Genomic DNA, 23678 nt, shown 5'->3' with positions numbered 1-23678 from the left:
CATCACCACGTCACTTTACCATCACTACGTCACTTTACCATCACCATCACTACGTCACTTTACCATCATCACTACGTCACTTTACCATCACTACGTCACTTTACCATCACCATCACTACATCACTTTACCATCACCACGTCACTTTACCATCACTACGTCACTTTACCATCACCATCACTACGTCACTTTACCATCACCATCACTACGTCACTTTACCATCACTACGTCACTTTACCATCACCATCACTACGTCACTTTACCATCATCATCACTACGTCACTTTACCATCACTACGTCACTTTACCATCACCATCACTACGTCACTTTACCATCACTACGTCACTTTACCATCACCATCACTACGTCACTTTACCATCATCACTACGTCACTTTACCATCACCATCACTACGTCACTTTACCATCACTACGTCACTTTACCATCACCATCACTACGTCACTTTACCATCACTACGTCACTTTACCATCACTACGTCACTTTACCATCACCATCACTACGTCACTTTACCATCACTACGTCACTTTACCATCACTACGTCACTTTACCACCACTACGTCACTTTACCATCACTACGTCACTTTACCATCACCATCACTACGTCACTTTACCATCACTACGTCATTTTACCATCACTACGTCACTTTACCATCACCACGTCACTTTACCACCACTACGTCACTTTACCATCACTACGTCACTTTACCATCATCATCACCACGTCACTTTACCATCACTACGTCACTTTACCATCACTACGTCACTTTACCATCACCATCACTACGTCACTTTACCATCACTACGTCACTTTACCATCACCATCACTACGTCACTTTACCATCACCACGTCACTTTACCATCACTACGTCACTTTACCATCACTACGTCACTTTACCATCACTACGTCACTTTACCATCACCATCACTACGTCACTTTACCATCATCACTACGTCACTTTACCATCACTACGTCACTTTACCATCACCATCACTACGTCACTTTACCATCACCATCACTACGTCACTTTACCATCACTACGTCACTTTACCATCACCATCACTACGTCACTTTACCATCATCATCACTACGTCACTTTACCATCACTACGTCACTTTACCATCACCATCACTACGTCACTTTACCATCACTACGTCACTTTACCATCACCATCACTACGTCACTTTACCATCATCACTATGTCACTTTACCATCACTACGTCACTTTACCATCACCATCACTACGTCACTTTACCATCACCATCACTACGTCACTTTACCATCACTACGTCACTTTACCATCACCATCACTACGTCACTTTACCATCATCATCACTACGTCACTTTACCATCACTACGTCACTTTACCATCACCATCACTACGTCACTTTACCATCACTACGTCACTTTACCACCACTACGTCACTTTACCATCACTACCTCACTTTACCATCACCATCACTACGTCACTTTACCATCACTACGTCATTTTACCATCACTACGTCACTTTACCATCACCATCACTACGTCACTTTACCATCACTACGTCACTTTACCATCACTACGTCACTTTACCACCACTACGTCACTTTACCATCACTACGTCACTTTACCATCACCATCACTACGTCACTTTACCATCACTACGTCATTTTACCATCACTACGTCACTTTACCATCACTACGTCACTTTACCACCACTACGTCACTTTACCATCACTACGTCACTTTACCATCATCATCACCACGTCACTTTACCATCACTACGTCACTTTACCATCACTACGTCACTTTACCATCACCATCACTACGTCACTTTACCATCACTACGTCACTTTACCATCACCATCACTACGTCACTTTACCATCACCACGTCACTTTACCATCACTACGTCACTTTACCATCACTACGTCACTTTACCATCACTACGTCACTTTACCATCACCATCACTACGTCACTTTACCATCATCACTACGTCACTTTACCATCACTACGTCACTTTACCATCACCATCACTACGTCACTTTACCATCACCATCACTACGTCACTTTACCATCACTACGTCACTTTACCATCACCATCACTACGTCACTTTACCATCATCATCACTACGTCACTTTACCATCACTACATCACTTTACCATCACCATCACTACGTCACTTTACCATCACTACGTCACTTTACCATCACCATCACTACGTCACTTTACCATCATCACTATGTCACTTTACCATCACTACGTCACTTTACCATCACCATCACTACGTCACTTTACCATCACCATCACTACGTCACTTTACCATCACTACGTCACTTTACCATCACCATCACTACGTCACTTTACCATCATCATCACTACGTCACTTTACCATCACTACGTCACTTTACCATCACCATCACTACGTCACTTTACCATCACTACGTCACTTTACCACCACTACGTCACTTTACCATCACTACCTCACTTTACCATCACCATCACTACGTCACTTTACCATCACTACGTCATTTTACCATCACTACGTCACTTTACCATCACTACGTCACTTTACCACCACTACGTCACTTTACCATCACTACGTCACTTTACCATCATCATCACCACGTCACTTTACCATCACTACGTCACTTTACCATCACTACGTCACTTTACCATCACCATCACTACGTCACTTTACCATCATCACTACGTCACTTTACCATCACTACGTCACTTTACCATCACCATCACTACGTCACTTTACCATCACTACGTCACTTTACCATCACCATCACTACGTCACTTTACCATCATCATCACTACGTCACTTTACCATCACTACGTCACTTTACCATCACCATCACTACGTCACTTTACCATCACTACGTCACTTTACCATCACCATCACTACGTCACTTTACCATCATCACTACGTCACTTTACCATCACTACGTCACTTTACCATCACCATCACTACGTCACTTTACCATCACCATCACCACGTCACTTTACCATCACTACGTCACTTTACCATCACTACGTCACTTTACCATCACCATCACTACGTCACTTTACCATCACTACGTCACTTTACCATCACCATCACTACGTCACTTTACCATCACCACGTCACTTTACCATCACCATCACTACGTCACTTTACCATCATCATCACCACGTCACTTTACCATCACTACGTCACTTTACCATCACCATCACTATCACCTGTTACATCACCTCTGTCTAACATACCCCTAGACACCACTATCACCTGTTACAACCCTCCGTCTAACGTACCCCTAGACACCACTATCACCTGTTACAGCACCTCTGTCTCACGTACCCCTAGACACCACTATCACCTGTTACAGCGCTCCGTCTAACGTACCCCTAGACACCACTATCACCTGTTACAGCACCTCTGTCTAACATACCCCTAGACACCACTATCACCTGTTACAACTGTCTGTCTAACGTACCCCTAGACACCACTATCACCTGTTACAGCACTCCGTCTAACGTAGCCCTAGACATCACTATCACCTGTTACAGCTCTCCGTCTAACGTACCCCTAGACACCACTATCACCTGTTACAGCACTCCGTCTAACGTAGCCCTAGACACCACTATCACCTGTTACAGCACCTCTGTCTAACGTACCCCTAGACACCACTATCACCTGTTACAACACCTCTGTCTAACGTACCCCTAGACACCACTAACACCTGTTACAGCCCTCCGTCTGACGTACCCCTAGACACCACTATCACCTGTTACAGCCCTCCGTCTGACGTACCCCTAGACACCACTATCACCTGTTACAGCACTGTCTAACGTACCCCTAGACACCACTATCACCTGTTACAGCACCTCTGTCTAACGTACCCCTAGACATCACTATCACCTGTTACAGCCCTCCGTCTAACGTACCCCTAGACATCACTATCACCTGTTACAACTGTCTGTCTAACGTACCCCTAGACACCACTATCACCTGTTACAGCGCTCCGTCTAACGTACCCCTAGACACCACTATCACCTGTTAGTCCTCCGTCTAACGTACCCTAGACACCACTATCACCTGTTACAGCCCTCCGTCTAACGTACCCCTAGACACCACTATCACCTGTTACAGCCCTTCGTCTAACGTACCCCTAGACACCACTATCACCTGTTACAGCGCTCCGTCTAACGTACCCCTAGACACCACTATCACCTGTTACAGCACTCTGTCTAACGTACCCCTAGACACCACTATCACCTGTTACAGCTGTCTGTCTAACGTACCCCTAGACACCACTATCACCTGTTACAGCAACTCCGTCTAACGTACCCTAGACACCACTATCACCTGTTACAGCGCTCCGTCTAACGTACCCCTAGACATCACTATCACCTGTTACAGCACTCCGTCTAACGTACCCTAGACACCACTATCACCTGTTACAGCACTCCGTCTAACGTACCCCTAGACACCACTATCACCTGTTACAGCACCTCTGTCTAACGTACCCCTAGACATCACTAACACCTGTTACAGCACCTCCGTCTAACGTACCCCTAGACACCACTATCACCTGTTACAGCACCTCCGTCTAACGTACCCCTAGACATCACTATCACCTGTTACAGCCCTCCGTCTAACGTACCCCTAGACACCACTATCACCTGTTACAGCGCTCCGTCTAACGTACCCCTAGACACCACTAACACCTGTTACAGCACCTCTGTCTAACGTACCCCTAGACACCACTATCACCTGTTACAGCACCTCTGTCTAACGTACCCCTAGACACCACTATCACCTGTTACAGCACCTCCGTCTAACGTACCCCTAGACATCACTATCACCTGTTACAGCACCTCTGTCTAACGTACCCCTAGACACATTTTGTTACTGGCAAATTAGGTTTTCCAATGTTGTGTAAATGCTTAAACCCGAGCTCTCACACTCTGATGGTGCCATCGTCTTTGTTGAGTTGTGTGACGCCTTTTGGCGTCTTCTGGTCCAACACCAACGTGAGACTTAAGGGCCTCTAAAGAAAGCCGTCTCGGGTGTGGACAAATCAATTTCAAGGACAGTGCCACAATCATTATCAGAGTTTGTGTCGTTTTTTTGTGTTTGCGTTCCGACCGCGGGTATTGTGGTCAATGTAAACATGACTCCTTGTAAAAAAAGAGTGTCATTTTGTAGCCAGATAAAAGAGTAAATAACCAATTATCACATTTGTTACCGGCAAATGAGGTTTCCAATGGTATCACATTGCTCAAAGCAAAAGCCTTTCACGTCAGCACGCTGAATCTAAATGCGGATTCACGAACGAATATTCGCCGAGAGCCGATGGGATTGCCGAAGCAACATTCTCGCCTTCGGGAAATCATTTTTTTTTTCGCTTGAGCGAGTTATTGGGATTTAAGGCGATCGATATCCACGTGGCGGAGAACGCCGGTGACGTCATCGCATTCCTTGAGCGTGACGTCATCACCCCTGGAGCAACGTGGCCGCACTGGGCCGCTATTTTTGTTTTACGTGCGGGGGGGGATTCCCCGTGACGTCACCTACTCTCCCGAACCTCCCCCCCGTGAACGCGACGTCGGCCGCCATCTTACTACGGGGGTCTCCCCCGCGGGGACGTCACTTCCTTCCGCCTCTCCACCAACGTTGAACGAATATCGGCCGCCATCTTTGCACGGGGTTTCTCACCACCCTCCCTCCCCCCCCGGTGACGTCACTTCCATGCTCTACCGACGTTGATGCGACCTATGCCGCCATCTTTGTACGGGGTTTATTACCACCCTCGCCCCACGGTGACGTCACTTCCACCGACGTTAATGCGACCTCTGCCGCCATCTTTGTACGGGGTTTCTCACCACCCTCCCCCCACGGTGACGTCACTTCCACTTCCACCGACGTTAATGCGACCTCTGCCGCCATATTTGTACGGGGTTTCTCACCACCCTCCCTCCACCCTGGTGACGTCACTTCCATGCTCCACGAACGTTAATGCGACCTCTGCCGCCATATTTGTACGGGGTTTCTCACCACCCTCCCTCCCCCCCGGTGACGTCACTTCCATGCTCCACCGACGTTAATGCGACCTCTGCCGCCATCTTTGTACGGGGTTTCTCTCTCCCCCCCGCCGCTTCCGGTGACGTCACTTCCCCTCCTCCTCTACCCTCCTCCCTCCCTCTCGTCTCGAGGCAAACAGCGTGGGTTGCCTGCGGCCTAAGTTCGGCTCCCTCGCTCCTCTCCGTTAAGTGGCTCGGGTCATGGCCGGAGGTAAAGCGAAGACGGCGAAGCTGACTCAGCAGCAGAAGAAGAAGCTCAAGAGAAACTCCACCCAGCTCGCCTCTTCGTCGGCCTCAGGTTCGTCTTCACGTCGCACGCGACACACCACCACCTACCTAACCCCCCCCTCTAGCCTGGTCACCCCTACCGAGCGAGGTGCGCCTCGCCCGGTAGGGGGTGACTAGGCGAGGGACGGGGGTTCGTAGAGGCCTAGCACCGCTCATTTGCCGGGCTGATAATAATTGTAAATATTTTGTTATAATTGGAGTGGAGTATAATGTACATGACAATTAGACTCACAGACACACACACACAGACACTCACACACACATAGACACTCACACAGAGACACACACAGAGACACAGACACTCACACATAGACACACTCACACATAGAGACACACACACTCACACACAAACACACACACACAGACACACACACAGACACACACATAGACACACTCATAAAGAGACACACAGACACACACACAGACACACACTCACACATAGAGACACACACACTCACACACACACAGACACACACAGACACACACATAGACACACTCACAAAGAGACACAGACACACACAGACACACACACAGACACACACACAGACACACACAGACACACACTCACACAGAGACACACACTCACACAGACACACACACAGACACACACAGACACACACAGACACACACTCACACACAGAGACACACACACACTCACACAGACACACACACACACACAGACACACACACAGCTGATTGAGGCGTTGTTGTTGTTGTTGTGGTTTCCCGCTGCTCCAGGCGTCTCCTTCAAGACGACAATCGGCCAACACATCCTGAAGAACCCCCTCATCGTCAACAGCATCGTAGACAAGGTGGGAGACACGGGGGGAGACACGGGAGAGAGAGACACGGAGAGAGAGACACGGAGAGAGGGAGACACGGGAGAGAGAGAGACACGGGGAGAGAGAGACACGGGGAGAGAGACACGGGGAGAGAGACACGGGGAGGGAGACACGGGGTGGGAGACACGGGGTGGGAGACACGGGGGGAGACACGGGGGGAGAGAGACACGGGGGGAGACACGGGGAGAGAGACACGGGGAGGGAGACACGGGGTGGGAGACACGGGGGGAGACACGGGGGGAGAGAGACACGGGGGGAGACACGGGGTGGGAGACACGGGGGGAGACACGGGGAGGGAGAGAGAGACACGGAGAGAGAGACACGGGGGGAGAGAGACACGGGGGAGACACGGGGGGAGACACGGGAGAGAGAGAGACACGGGGAGAGACACGGGGAGAGACACGGGGGGAGACACGGGGGGAGACACGGGGGGAGACACGGGGAGAGAGAGAGACACGGGGGGGAGAGACACGGGGGAGAGAGAGACACGGGGGGAGAGAGAGACACGGGGGGAGACACGGGGGAGACACGGGGGGGAGGGGGGAGAGAGACACGGGGGAGACACGGGGGGAGAGACACGGGGAGAGAGACACGGGGAGAGAGACACGGGGAGAGAGACACGGGGAGAGAGACACGGGGGGAGAGACACGGGGAGAGAGACACGGGGGAGAGAGACACGGGGATAGAGACACGGGGAGAGAGACACGTGGAGAGACACGGGGGGAGAGAGAGACACGGGGGGAGAGACACGGGGAGAGAGACACGGGGAGAGAGAGACACGGGGTGGGAGACACGGGGGGAGACACGGGGAGGGAGAGAGAGACACGGGGAGAGAGAGAGAGACACGGGGAGAGAGACACGGGGGGAGAGAGAGACACGGGGGAGACACGGGGGGGGGAGAGAGAGACACGGGGAGAGAGACACGGGGAGAGAGACACGGGGAGGGAGACACGGGGTGGGAGACACGGGGGGAGAGACGGGGAGAGAGACACGGGGAGAGAGACACGGGGGAGACACGGGGTGGGAGACACGGGGGGAGACACGGGGAGGGAGAGAGAGACACGGAGAGAGAGACACGGGGGGAGACACGGGGAGAGAGACACGGGGGAGACACGGGGGAGACACGGGAGAGAGAGAGACACGGGGAGAGACACGGGGAGAGACACGGGGGGAGACACGGGGGGAGACACGGGGAGAGAGAGAGACACGGGGGGGAGAGACACGGGGGAGAGAGAGACACGGGGGGAGAGAGAGACACGGGGGGAGACACGGGGGAGACACGGGGGGGAGGGGGGAGAGAGACACGGGGGAGACATGGGGGGAGAGACACGGGGGGAGAGACACGGGGAGAGAGACACGGGGAGAGAGACACGGGGAGAGACACGGGGAGAGAGACACGGGGAGAGAGACACGGGGAGAGAGACACGGGGGAGACATGGGGTGGGAGACACGGGGGGAGACACGGGGAGGGAGAGAGAGACACGGGGAGAGAGACACGGGGGGAGAGAGAGACACGGGGGAGACACGGGGGGGGGGAGAGAGACACGGGGAGAGAGAGACACGGGGGGAGACACGGGGAGAGAGACACAGGGAGAGAGACACGGGGAGAGAGACACGGGGGAGAGAGACACGGGGAGAGAGACACGGGGAGAGAGACACGGGGAGAGAGAGACACGGGGAGAGAGACACGGGGAGAGACAAGGGGAGAGAGAGAGACGTGGGAGAGAGAGACACGGGGAGAGAGACACGGGGAGAGAGACACGGGGAGAGAGACACGGGGGAGAGAGACACGGGGAGAGAGACACGGGGAGAGAGAGACACGGGGAGAGAGACACGGGGGAGAGAGAGACACGGGGGGAGCGGTAGTGTAGTGGTTAGCACTACACTACCACTAACTACCACTAACTATAGTGTAGTGGTTAGCACTACACTACCACTAACTATCACTAACTACCACTAACTATAGTGTAGTGGTTAGCGCTACGCTGCACTATGAACCTGGCGACCCGGGTTCGATTCCCGCTCACGGCCAACACCAGTGACGATTATCTGAACCGGTCCCGGGCCTCCCCTAGGTCGACTCAGCCTCAAATGAGTACCTGGTGCGGTGTGTAAACATCGCCACTAGGGAGACAAAGGCGGTCGGGCGTGGTGCTGGCCACCCACCCCCTCGTGTACCGATCCGGCCTTCATAGGTGCTCGCTAACAGCACTTGCACCTACAGTCTGTTAAGGCTATATGGGGGATCTTTGTCTTTGTAGATGTGTGTGTGTCTGTGTGTCTATGTATATGTGTGTGTGTCTATGTATATGTGTGTGTGTCTGTGTCTATGTGTGTCTGTGTGTGTGTGTGTCTGTGTGTCTGTGCGTGTCTGTGTGTGTCTGTGTGTGTGTGTGTGTCTGTGTGTCTATGTGTGTGTGTGTCTATGTGTGTGTGTGTCTATGTGTGTGTGTGTCTGTGTGTGTGTGTAACTGTGTGTGTGTGTAACTGTGTGTGTGTGTCTATGTGTGTAACTGTGTGTGTGTGTATCTGTGTGTGTGTGTAACTGTGTGTGTGTGTATATCTGTGTGTGTGTATCTGTATCTGTGTGTGTGTAACTGACTGTGTGTGCGTGTGTGTAACCGACTGTGTGTGTGACTGTGTATGTATGTGTGTGTATGTCTCTGTGTGTGTCTCTGTGTGTGTGTCTCTGTGTGTGTCTCTGTCTGTGCAGGCTGCACTACGTCCCACTGATGTGGTGTTGGAGGTGGGCCCAGGGACAGGGAACTTGACAATGAAGCTTCTGCAGAAAGCCAAGAAGGTTCCAGCTCACCACTCACTCACCACTCACTCACCACTCACTCACCACTCACTCACCCACCCACCCACTCACCACTCACTCACTCACCACTCACTCACCACTCACTCACCACTCACTCACCACTCACTCACCACTCACTCATCACTCACTCACCACTCACTCACCACTCACTCACCACTCACTCATCACTCACTCACTCACTCACCACTCACTCACCACTCACTCACCACTCACTCACCACTCACTCACTCAGTCACTCAGTCACTCACTCACCACTCACTCACCACTCACTCACCACTCACTCACCACTCACTCACTCACCACTCACTCACCACTCACTCACCACTCACTCACCACTCACTCACTCACTCACCACTCACTCACTCACCACTCACTCACTCACCACTCACCCACCCACTCACTCACCCCCCCACTCACCCACCCCCCCACCCACTGATCCGTTCCATTGTTCCGTGCCCACCCCCTCTTGCAGGTGGTTGCGTGTGAGATCGACCCGAGACTCGTGGCAGAGCTTCACAAACGCGTCCAGACCACGTGAGGACCCCCATCACCACCATCATCACACTCACATCACCATCACCATCATCATCACACTCACACCATCATCATCACACTCACACTCACCATCATCACCATCATCATCACACTCACACCACCATCATCACCATCATCACCATCATCATCACACTCACACCACCATCACCACCATCATCATCACCATCACACTCATCACCATCACACTCACACCTCCATCATCACACTCACACTCACACCACCATCATCACACTCACACCACCATCATCACACTCACACCATCACCATCATCACACTCACACCACCATCATCATCATCACACTCACACCACCATCACCATCATCACACTCATACCATCATCATCACCATCATCATCACCATCATCATCATCACACTCACACTCATACCATCACCATCACCATCATCACCATCACCATCATCACACTCACACCACCATCATCATCACACTCACACTCATCACCATCATCATCACACTCACACCACCACCACCATCATCATCACACTCACACCACCATCACCATCATCATCACACTCACACCATCATCATCATCACACTCACCATCATCACCATCATCATCACACTCACACCACCATCATCATCACACTCATACCATCACCATCATCATCACACTCACACCACCATCATCATCACCATCATCACCATCATCACCACACTCACACCACCATCATCATCACCATCATCATCACACTCACACCACCATCATCATCACACTCACACCATCATCATCACCATCATCACCATCACCACCACCACCATCATCACACTCACACCACCATCATCACACTCACACCACCATCATCACCATCATCAACATCAACAACATCATCACCACCACCATCACCACCATCATCACACTCACACCACCATCATCATCACACTCATACCATCATCATCACCATCACACTCACACTCACCATCATCACCATCATCATCACACTCATACCATCATCATCACACTCATACCATCATCACCATCACACTCACCATCATCACCATCATCATCACACTCATACCATCATCATCACCATCACACTCACCATCATCACACTCACACCACCATCATCATCACACTCACACCACCATCATCACCATCACACTGATCACCATCATCACACTCATACCATCACCATCACACTCACCATCATCACCATCATCATCACACTCATACCATCACCATCACACTCACACTCACCATCATCACCATCATCATCACACTCATACCATCATCATCACCATCATCACCATCATCATCACACTCATACCATCACACTCACACTCACCATCATCATCATCACACTCATACCATCATCATCACCATCATCACCATCACACTGATCACCATCACCATCACACTCACTATCACACTCATCATCACCATCACCACCATCACACTCACACCATCATCATCACCATCATCACCATCACACTCACACCACCATCATCACACTCATACCATCATCATCACCATCATCACCATCACACTGATCACCATCATCACACTCACTATCACACTCATCATCACCATCACCACCATCACACTCACATCATCATCACCATCATCACCATCACACTGATCACCATCATCACACTCACACCACCATCATCACCATCACACTGATCACCATCATCACACTCACTATCACACTCATCATCACCATCACCACCATCACACTCACACCATCATCACACTCACACCACCATCACCACCATCACACTCACCACCATCACCCCCATCACCACCATCATCACCACCACCATCACCATCACCACCACCATCACCCCATCACCACCATCATCACCACCATCATCACCACCACCATCACCACCATCACACTCACACCATCATCATCACCATCATCACCATCACACTCACCATCATCACACTCACACCACCATCACCACCATCACACTCACCACCATCACCCCCATCACCACCATCATCACCATCATCACCACCATCACCATCATCACCACCATCACCACCATCATCACCATCATCACCACCATCACCACCACCACCATCACAATCACACCATCATCCCCACCATCACCATCATCACCATCACCCCCATCATCATCACCACCATCACCACCATCATACTCACACCATCACCATCAACACCATCATCACACTCACACCATCACCACCATCACCACCACCACCATCACCAACATCACCATCATCACGCTAGGGGTACGTTAGACAGACAGCTGTAACAGGTGATAGTGGTGTCTAGGGGTACGTTAGACAGAGGTGCTGTAACAGGTGATAGTGGTGTCTAGGGGTACGTTAGACAGACAGCTGTAACAGGTGATAGTGATGTCTAGGGGTACGTTAGACGGAGGTGCTGTAACAGGTGTTAGTGGTGTCAGGGGTACGTTAGACAGAGTGCTGTAACAGGTGATAGTGGTGTCTAGGGGTACGTTAGACGGAGTGCTGTAACAGGTGATAGTGGTGTCTAGGGGTACGTTAGACAGACAGCTGTAACAGGTGATAGTGATGTCTAGGGGTACGTTAGACGGAGGTGCTGTAACAGGTGATAGTGGTGTCTAGGGGTACGTTAGACAGAGTGCTGTAACAGGTGATAGTGGTGTCTAGGGGTACGTTAGACGGAGTGCTGTAACAGGTGATAGTGGTGTCTAGGGGTACGTTAGACGGAGTGCTGTAACAGGTGTTAGTGGTGTCTAGGGGTACGTTAGACAGAGTGCTGTAACAGGTGATAGTGATGTCTAGGGGTACGTTAGACGGAGGGCTGTAACAGGTGATAGTGGTGTCTAGGGGTACGTTAGACAGACAGCTGTAACAGGTGATAGTGATGTCTAGGGGTACGTTGGACAGAGGGCTGTAACAGGTGATAGTGATGTCTAGGGTACGTTAGACGGAGGTGCTGTAACAGGTGATAGTGGTGTCTAGGGGTACGTTAGACGGAGCGCTGTAACAGGTGATAGTGGTGTCTAGTGGTACGTTAGACGGAGGTGTTGTAACAGGTGATAGTGGTGTCTAGGGGTACGTTAGAGAGAGTGCTGTAACAGGTGATAGTGGTGTCTAGGGGTACGTTAGACAGAGGTGCTGTAACAGGTGATAGTGATGTCTAGGGTACGTTAGACGGAGGGCTGTAACAGGTGATAGTGGTGTCTAGGGGTACGTTAGACGGAGCGCTGTAACAGGTGATAGTGATGTCTAGGGGTACGTGAGACAGAGGTGCTGTAACAGGTGATAGTGGTGTCTAGGGGTACGTTAGACAGAGGTGCTGTAACAGGTGATAGTGATGTCTATGGGTACGTTAAACGGAGCGCTGTAACAGGTGATAGTGGTGTCTAGGGGTACGTTAGACGGAGGGCTGTAACAGGTGTTAGTGGTGTCTAGGGGTACGTTAGACAGAGTGCTGTAACAGGTGATAGTGGTGTCTAGGGGTACGTTAGACGGAGGTGCTGTAACAGGTGATAGTGGTGTCTAGGGGTACGTTAGACGGAGGTGCTGTAACAGGTGATAGTGGTGTCTAGGGTACGTTAGACAGATGGCTGTAACAGGAGTTAGTGGTGTCTAGGGGTACGTTAGACTGAGTGCTGTAACAGGTGATAGTGGTGTCTAGGGGTACGTTAGACAGAGCGCTGTAACAGGTGTTAGTGATGTCTAGGGGTACGTTAGACGGAGTGCTGTAACAGGTGTTAGTGATGTCTAGGGGTACGTTAGACGGAGGGCTGTAACAGGTGATAGTGGTGTCTAGGGGTACGTTAGACGGAGCGCTGTAACAGGTGATAGTGATGTCTAGGGGTACGTGAGACAGAGGTGCTGTAACAGGTGATAGTGGTGTCTAGGGGTACGTTAGACAGAGGTGCTGTAACAGGTGATAGTGATGTCTATGGGTACGTTAGACGGAGCGCTGTAACAGGTGATAGTGGTGTCTAGGGGTATGTTAGACAGACAGCTGTAACAGGTGATAGTGGTGTCTAGGGGTACGTTAGACTGAGTGCTGTAACAGGTGATAGTGGTGTCTAGGGGTACGTTAGACAGACAGCTGTAACAGGTGATAGTGGTGTCTAGGGGTACGTTAGACAGAGGTGCTGTAACAGGTGATAGTGGTGTCTAGGGGTACGTTAGACAGACAGCTGTAACAGGTGATAGTGGTGTCTAGGGGTACGTTAGACGGAGCGCTGTAACAGGTGATAGTGGTGTCTAGGGGTACGTTAGACGGAGCGCTGTAACAGGTGATAGTGGTGTCTAGGGGTACGTTAGACAGACAGCTGTAACAGGTGATAGTGGTGTCTAGGGGTACGTTAGACGGAGGTGCTGTAACAGGTGATAGTGGTGTCTAGAGGTACGTTAGATGGAGGGTTGTAACAGGTGATAGTGGTGTCTAGGGGTACGTTAGACGAAGGGCTGTAACAGGTGATAGTGGTGTCTAGGGGTACGTTAGACGAAGGGCTGTAACAGGTGATAGTGGTGTCTAGGGGTACGTTAGACGGAGGGCTGTAACAGGTGATAGTGGTGTCTAGGGGTACGTTAGACAGAGTGCTGTAACAGGTGATAGTGGTGTCTAGGGGTACATTAGACGGAGGGCTGTAACAGGTGATAGTGGTGTCTAGGGGTACGTTAGACAGTGCTGTAACAGGTGATAGTGGTGTCTAGGGGTACGTTAGACGGAGCGCTGTAACAGGTGTTAGTGATGTCTAGGGGTACGTTAGACAGACAGCTGTAACAGGTGATAGTGGTGTCTAGGGGTACGTTAGACGGAGTGCTGTAACAGGTGTTAGTGATGTCTAGGGGTACGTTAGATGGAGGTGCTGTAACAGGTGATAGTGATGTCTAGGGGTACGTTAGACGGAGGGCTGTAACAGGTGATAGTGGTGTCTAGGGGTACGTTAGACAAACAGCTGTAACAGGTGATAGTGGTGTCTAGGGGTACGTTAGACAAACAGCTGTAACAGGTGATAGTGGTGTCTAGGGGTACGTTAGACAGAGTGCTGTAACAGGTGATAGTGGTGTCTAGGGGTACATTAGACGGAGGGCTGTAACAGGTGATAGTGGTGTCTAGGGGTACGTTAGACAGTGCTGTAACAGGTGATAGTGGTGTCTAGGGGTACGTTAGACGGAGCGCTGTAACAGGTGTTAGTGATGTCTAGGGGTACGTTAGACAGACAGCTGTAACAGGTGATAGTGGTGTCTAGGGGTACGTTAGACGGAGTGCTGTAACAGGTGTTAGTGATGTCTAGGGGTACGTTAGATGGAGGTGCTGTAACAGGTGATAGTGATGTCTAGGGGTACGTTAGACGGAGGGCTGTAACAGGTGATAGTGGTGTCTAGGGGTACGTTAGACAAACAGCTGTAACAGGTGATAGTGGTGTCTAGGGGTACGTTAGACAAACAGCTGTAACAGGTGATAGTGATGTCTAGGGGTACGTTAGACGGAGGTGCTGTAACAGGTGATAGTGGTGTCTAGGGGTACGTTAGACGGAGTGCTGTAACAGGTGATAGTGGTGTCTAGGGGTACGTTAGACGGAGGTGCTGTAACAGGTGATAGTGGTGTCTAGGGGTATGTTAGACGGAGTGCTGTAACAGGTGATAGTGGTGTCTAGGGGTACGTTAGACGGAGCGCTGTAACAGGTGATAGTGATGTCTAGGGGTACGTTAGACGGAGCGCTGTAACAGGTGATAGTGATGTCTAGGGGTACGTTAGACGGAGCGCTGTAACAGGTGATAGTGGTGTCTAGGGGTACGTTAGACGGAGGGCTGTAACAGGTGATAGTGATGTCTAGGGGTACGTTAGACGGAGGCGCTGTAACAGGTGATAGTGGTGTCTAGGGGTACGCTAGACGGAGGTGCTGTAACAGGTGATAGTGGTGTCTAGGGGTACGTTAGACGGAGCGCTGTAACAGGTGATAGTGATGTCTAGGGGTACGTTAGACGGAGCGCTGTAACAGGTGATAGTGATGTCTAGGGGTACGTTAGACGGAGCGCTGTAACAGGTGATAGTGGTGTCTAGGGGTACGTTAGACGGAGGGCTGTAACAGGTGATAGTGATGTCTAGGGGTACGCTAGATGGAGGGCTGTAACAGGTGATAGTGGTGTCTAGGGGTACGTTAGACAGAGTGCTGTAACAGGTGATAGTGATGTCTAGGGGTACGTTAGCCGGAGCGCTGTAACAGGTGATAGTGGTGTCTAGGGGTACGTAAGACAGAGTGCTGTAACAGGTGATAGTGATGTCTAGGGGTACGTTAGACGGAGGGCTGTAACAGGTGATAGTGGTGTCTAGGGGTACGCTAGACGGAGTTGCTGTAACAGGTGATGGTGGTGTCTAGAGGTACGCTAGACGGAGCGCTGTAACAGGTGTTAGTGATGTCTAGGGGTACGTTAGACAGAGGTGCTGTAACAGGTGTTAGTGATGTCTAGGGGTACGCTAGACGGAGTGCTGTAACAGGTGTTAGTGATGTCTAGGGGTACGTTAGACGGAGGTGCTGTAACAGGTGATAGTGGTGTCTAGGGTACGTTAGACGGAGGGCTGTAACAGGAGTTAGTGATGTCTAGGGGTACGTTAGACGGAGGTGCTGTAACAGGTGATAGTGATGTCTAGGGGTACGTTAGACAGAGGTGCTGTAACAGGTAATAGTGGTGTCTAGGGGTACGTTAGACGGAGTGCTGTAACAGGTGATAGTGGTGTCTAGGGGTACGTTAGACGGAGCGCTGTAACAGGTGATAGTGATGTCTAGGGGTACATTAGACGGAGGGCTGTAACAGGTGATAGTGGTGTCTAGGGGTACGTTAGACCGAGTGCTGTAACAGGTGATAGTGGTGTCTAGGGGTACGTTAGACGGAGTGCTGTAACAGGTGATAGTGATGTCTAGGGGTACGTTAGACCGAGTGCTGTAACAGGTGATAGTGGTGTCTAGGGGTACGTTAGACGGAGGTGCTGTAACAGGTGATAGTGGTGTCTAGGGGTACGTTAGACGGAGGGCTGTAACAGGCGTTAACACTGAGGCTGTTACCTGCCCCTTAGTGCTGGGAACTGAGTGTTTGTGTTGCTGTTACGTTATGTGATAACTGCGTGTTGCCTCCTACCAAGACTCCATACAGACCAACTTCACGTTCACAAAATCACCCATTGGTCGAACCCCACGTCCCATTGAGAAGTTGTTACCGCTGTGACCCCGCCCACAACGGTGACCCCGCCCCCTCGACTGTGACCCCGCCCCCAATGGTGACCCCCGCCCCCTCTAATGTGACCCCGCCCCCAACGGTGACCCCACTTCCCCTACGTTGACTCCGCCCCCTCTACTGTGACCCCGCCCCCAACGGTGACCCCGCCCCCCCTACGTTGACTCCGCCCCCCACATTGACTCCACCCCCCACGTTGACTCCGCCCCCCACGTTGACTCCGCCCCCTATGTTGACCCCGCCCCCTCTACTGTGACTCCGCCCCCAACGGTGACCCCGCCCCCCCCTACGTTGACCCCGCCCACCACGTTGACTCCGCCGCACACGTTGACCTCGCCCCCTACTTTGACCCCGCCCACCACGTTGACCCCGCCCCCTACGTTGACTGCGCCCCCTATGTTGATTCCGCCCCCTACGTTGACCCCGCCCACCACGTTGACCCCGCCCCTACGTTGACTGCCCCCCATGTTGACTCCGCCCCCTACGTTGACTCCGCCCCCCACTTTGACTCCGCCCCCCCCCCCCCACGTTGACTCCGCCCCCCACGTTGACTCCGCCCCCCCCCTACGTTGACTCCGCCCCCCACGTTGACTCCACCCCCCCCCCTACGTTGACTCCGCCCCCCACGTTGACTCCGCCCCCCACGTTGACTCCGCCCCCTATGTTGACCCCGCCCCCCCCCCCCCACGTTGACCCCACCCCCTATGTTTACCCCGCCCCCCCACGTTGACTCCGCCCCCCACGTTGACTCCGCCCCCCCCCCCGTTGACTCCGCCCCCCACGTTGACTCCGCCCCCACGTTGACTCCGCCCCCCACGTTGACTCCGCCCCCCTACGTTGACTCCGCCCCCCGCTGTGTCACCTGCAGGCCCATGGCCTCCAAGCTGCAGGTGCTGGTTGGAGACGTTCTGAAGGCCGAACTCCCCTTCTTTAATGTCTGTGTGGCCAACCTACCTTACCAGGTACTCACAGGTACCACAGGTACTTACAGGTACTTACTAGTACTCACAGGTACTCACAGGTACCACAGGTACCACAGGTACTTACAGGTACTTACTAGTACCCTTCTTTAATGTCTGTGTGGCCAACCTACCTTACCAGGTACTCACAGGTACTCACAAGTACCACAGGTACTCACAGGTACTCACAGGTACCACAGGTACCCACTAGTACTCACAGGTACTCACAGGTACCACAGGTACCACTAGTACTCACAGGTACTCACAGGTACCACTAGTGCTCACAGGTACTCACAGGTACTCACAAGTACCACAGGTACTCACAGGTACTCACAGGTACCACAGGTACCCACTAGTACTCACAGGTACTCACAGGTACCACAGGTACCACTAGTACTCACAGGTACTCACAGGTACCACTAGTGCTCACAGGTACTCACAGGTACTCACAGGTACCACAGGTACCACAGGTACTCACAGGTACCACAGGTACTCACTAGTACCCTTCTTTAATGTCTGTGTGGCCAACCTACCTTACCAGGTACTCACAGGTACCACAGGTACTTACAGGTACCACAGGTACTCACAGGTACCACTAGTACTCACAGGTACTCACAGGTACCACAGGTACTCACAGGTACTCACAAGTACCACTAGTACTCACAAGTACCACAGGTACTACTAGTACTCACAGGTACTCACAGGTACCACAGGTACTCACAGGTACCACTAGTACTCACAGGTACTCACAGGTACTCACAGGTACCACAGGTACCCACAGGTACCCACAGGTACTCACAGGTACTCACAGGTAGCACTAGTACCACAGGTACTCACAGGTGCTCACAGGTACTCACAGGTACCACAGGTGCTCACAGGTACCACTAGTGCTCACAGGTACTGACAGGTACTCACAGGTACTCACAGGTACCACAGGTACTCACAGGTACCCACAGGTACTCACAGGTACTCACAGGTAGCACTAGTACCACAGGTACTCACAGGTGCTCACAGGTACTCACAGGTACCACAGGTGCTCACAGGTACCACTAGTGCTCACAGGTACTGACAGGTACTCACAGGTATTCACAGGTACTCACTAGTACTCACAAGTACCACAGCTACTCACAGGTACTCACTAGTACCCTTCTTTAATGTCTGTGTGGCCAACCTACCTTACCAGGTACTCACAGGTACTCACAAGTACCACAGGTACTCACAGGTACCACAGGTACTCACAGGTACCACTAGTACTCACAGGTACTCACAGGTACCACTAGTACTCACAGGTACTCACAGGTACTCACAAGTACCACAGGTACTCACTAGTACTCACAGGTACTCACAGGTACCACAGGTACCGCAGGTACTCACAGGTACCACAGGTACCACAGGTACCACTAGTACTCACAGTTACTCACAGGTACCACAGGTACTCACAGGTACCACAGGTACTCACTAGTACCCTTCTTTAATGTCTGTGTGGCCAACCTACCTTACCAGGTACTCACAGGTACTCACAAGTACCACAGGTACTCACAGGTACCACAGGTACCCACTAGTACTCACAGATACCACTAGTACTCACAGGTACTCACAGGTACCACTGGTACTCACAGGTACCACAGGTACGACAGGTACTCACAGGTACCACAGGTACCACAGGTACTACTAGGACTCACAGGCACCTCTAGTACTCACAGGTACCATTAGTACTCACAGGTACTCACTGGTTACCACTAGTACTCACTAGTACTCACAGGTACCCACTAGTACTCACAGGTACTCACAGGTACCCACAGGTACTCACAGGTACCATTAGTACTCACTAGTACTCACAGGTACCCACTAGTACTCACAGGTACCACTAGTACTCACAGGGACCACTAGTACTCAAAGGTACTTACAAGTACTCACAGGTACCACAGGTACTCACAGGTACTCACAGGTACCACAGGTACTCACAGGTACCACTAGTACTCACAGGTACCACAGGTACTCACAGGTACCACTAGTACTCACAGGGACCACTAGTACTCAAAGGTACTTACAAGTACTCACAGGTACCACAGGTACTCACAGGTACTCACAGGTACCACTAGTACTCACAGGTACCACAGGTACTCACAGGTACCACTTAGACTCACAGGTACTCACAGGTACCACTTAGACTCACAGGTACTCACTAGTACTCACAGATGCTCACAGGTACCACTAGTACTCACAGGTACCACTTAGACTCACTAGTACTCACAGGTACCACTAGTACTCACAGGTACCACAGGTACTCACAGGTACCACAGGTACTCATAGTACTCACAGGTACCACTAGTACTCACAGGTACCACTAGTACTCACAGGTACTCACAGGTACCACTTAGACTCACAGGTACTCACAGGTACCACAGGTACTCACAGGTACTCACTAGTACCCTTCTTTAATGTCTGTGTGGCCAACCTACCTTACCAGGTACTCACAGGTACTCACAGGTACCACTAGTACTCACAGGTACCACAGGTACTCACAGGTACCACTAGTACTCACAGGTTCCACAGGTACTCACAGGTACTCACTAGTACCCTTCTTTAATGTCTGTGTGGCCAACCTACCTTACCAGGTACTCACAGGTACCACAGGTACTCACAGGTACTCATAGTAATCACAGGTACTCACAAGTACCCTTCTTTAATGTCTGTGTGGCCAACCTACCTTACCAGGTACTCACAGGTACTCACAGGTACTCATAGTAATCACAGGTACTCACTAGTACTCACAGGTACCACTAGTACTACTCACTAGTACCACTCATTACTACTCACTACTAACTACTCATTAGTACTACTCACTAGTACTACTCACTAGTACTACTCACTAGTACCACTCATTACTACTCACTACTACTCACTAGTACTCACTAGTACTACTCACTAGTACTACTCACTAGTACTACTACTCACAAGTACTACTCAATAGTACTATCACTACTACTCACTACTACCACTAGTACTCACTAGTACTACACTAGTACTACTCACTAGTACTCACTCAGTGATGATGATGTTAGTGATGATGTTAGTGCTAGTGATGATGTTAGTGCTAGTGATGATGATGTTAGTGCTAGTGATGATGTTAGTGATGATGTTAGTGATGATGTTAGTGCTAGTGATGATGTTAGTGCTAGTGATGATGTTAGTGATGATGTTAGTGATGATGTTAGTGATGATGTTAGTGATGATACTAGTGATGATGTTAGTGCTAGTGATGATGATGTTAGTGCTAGTGATGATGTTAGTGATGATACTAGTGATGATGTTAGTGATGATGTTAGTGATGATGTTAGTGATGATGTTAGTGCTAGTGATGATGTTAGTGATGATGTTAGTGATGATGTTAGTGATGATGTTAGTGATGATGTTAGTGCTAGTGATGATGTTAGTGCTAGTGATGATGTTAGTGATGATGCTAGTGATGATGATGTTAGTGATGGTGATGTTGTTAGTGCTAGTGATGATGTTAGTGATGATGATGTTAGTGCTAGTGATGATGTTAGTGATGATACTAGTGATGATGTTAGTGATGATACTAGTGATGATGTTAGTGCTAGTGATGATGTTAGTGATGATACTAGTGATGGTGTTAGTGATGATGTTAGTGATGATACTAGTGATGATGTTAGTGATGATACTAGTGATGATGTTAGTGATGATACTAGTGATGGTGTTAGTGATGATGTTAGTGATGATACTAGTGATGATGTTAGTGATGATACTAGTGATGATGTTAGTGATGATGTTAGTGATGATGTTAGTGCTAGTGATGATGTTAGTGATGATACTAGTGATGGTGTTAGTGATGATGTTAGTGATGATACTAGTGATGATGTTAGTGATGATGTTAGTGATGATGTTAGTGATGATGATGTTAGTGCTAGTGATGATGTTAGTGATGATACTAGTGATGATGTTAGTGATGATACTAGTGATGATGTTAGTGATAATGTTAGTGCTAGTGATGATGTTAGTGATGATACTAGTGATGATGTTAGTGATGATGTTAGTGATGATACTAGTGATGATGTTAGTGATGATGTTAGTGCTAGTGATGATGATGTTAGTGATGATGTTAGTGCTAGTGATGATGTTAGTGATGATGCTAGTGATGATGATGCTAGTGATGATGATGTTAGTGCTAGTGATGATGTTAGTGCTAGTGATGATGTTAGTGATGATGTTAGTGATGATGATGTTAGTGCTGGTGATGATGTTAGTGATGATGTTAGTGATGATGTTAGTGATGATGTTAGTGCTAGTGATGATGCTAGTGATGATGATGTTAGTGATGATGATGTTAGTGATGATGATGTTAGTGCTAGTGATGATGTTATTGCTAGTGATGATGTTAGTGCTAGTGATGATGTTATTGCTAGTGATGATGTTAGTGATGATGCTAGTGATGATGATGTTGTTGATGTTGATGATGTTGTTGATGATGTTGATGATGTTGATGTTGTTCACAGATCTCATCACCTTTTGTGTTCAAGCTGTTACTCCACCGCCCTCTCTTCAGGTGATGGTGGTGGTGATGGTGATGGTAGTGATTGTGGTGATGGTGGTGGTGATGGTAGTGGTGGTGGTGGTGATGATGATGGTGGTGATGGTGATTGTGGTGGTGGTGGTGATGGTGGTGATGGTGATTGTGGTGGTGATGGTGGTGATTGTGGTGGTGATGGTGGTGATTGTGGTGGTGGTGGTGGTGGTGATTGTGGTGGTGGTGATGGTGGTGATGGTGGTGGTGGTGATGGTGGTGGTGGTGATGGTGATGGTGGTGGTGATTGTGGTGGTGATGGTGATGGTGGTGATTGTGGTGGTGGTGATGGTGGTGGTGGTGATGGTGGTGATTGTGGTGGTGATGGTGGTGATTGTGGTGGTGGTGGTGGTGATTGTGGTGGTGGTGATGGTGGTGATGG

At 50.4% G+C, this 23678-nt stretch overlaps 1 protein-coding gene across 1 annotated transcript; it reads left to right on the top strand.

The window, feature by feature from the left end:
* Nucleotides 1–6152: 6152 nt before the first annotated feature.
* LOC142923006 (dimethyladenosine transferase-like) lies at nucleotides 6153–23299 on the top strand. The gene is made up of 6 exons (XM_076063941.1): nucleotides 6153–6369; nucleotides 7098–7171; nucleotides 9915–10001; nucleotides 10495–10556; nucleotides 18621–18714; nucleotides 23229–23299. Exons 1-6 carry the CDS (start codon nucleotides 6273–6275, stop codon nucleotides 23280–23282), a joined length of 468 nt encoding a protein of 155 aa, XP_075920056.1. The 5' UTR covers nucleotides 6153–6272; the 3' UTR covers nucleotides 23283–23299.
* Nucleotides 23300–23678: the final 379 nt, after the last annotated feature.

This window comes from Petromyzon marinus, unplaced genomic scaffold, assembly GCF_048934315.1.
Source record: "Petromyzon marinus isolate PM22_M1 ecotype Great Lakes invasive population unplaced genomic scaffold, UKy_Petmar_22M1.pri1.0 PM_Scaffold_246, whole genome shotgun sequence".
In the NCBI taxonomy this organism is placed as follows: domain Eukaryota; kingdom Metazoa; phylum Chordata; class Hyperoartia; order Petromyzontiformes; family Petromyzontidae; genus Petromyzon; species Petromyzon marinus.
Note: the sequence above shows the minus strand (reverse complement) of the source record. Positions and strands in the feature narration are given on the sequence as shown.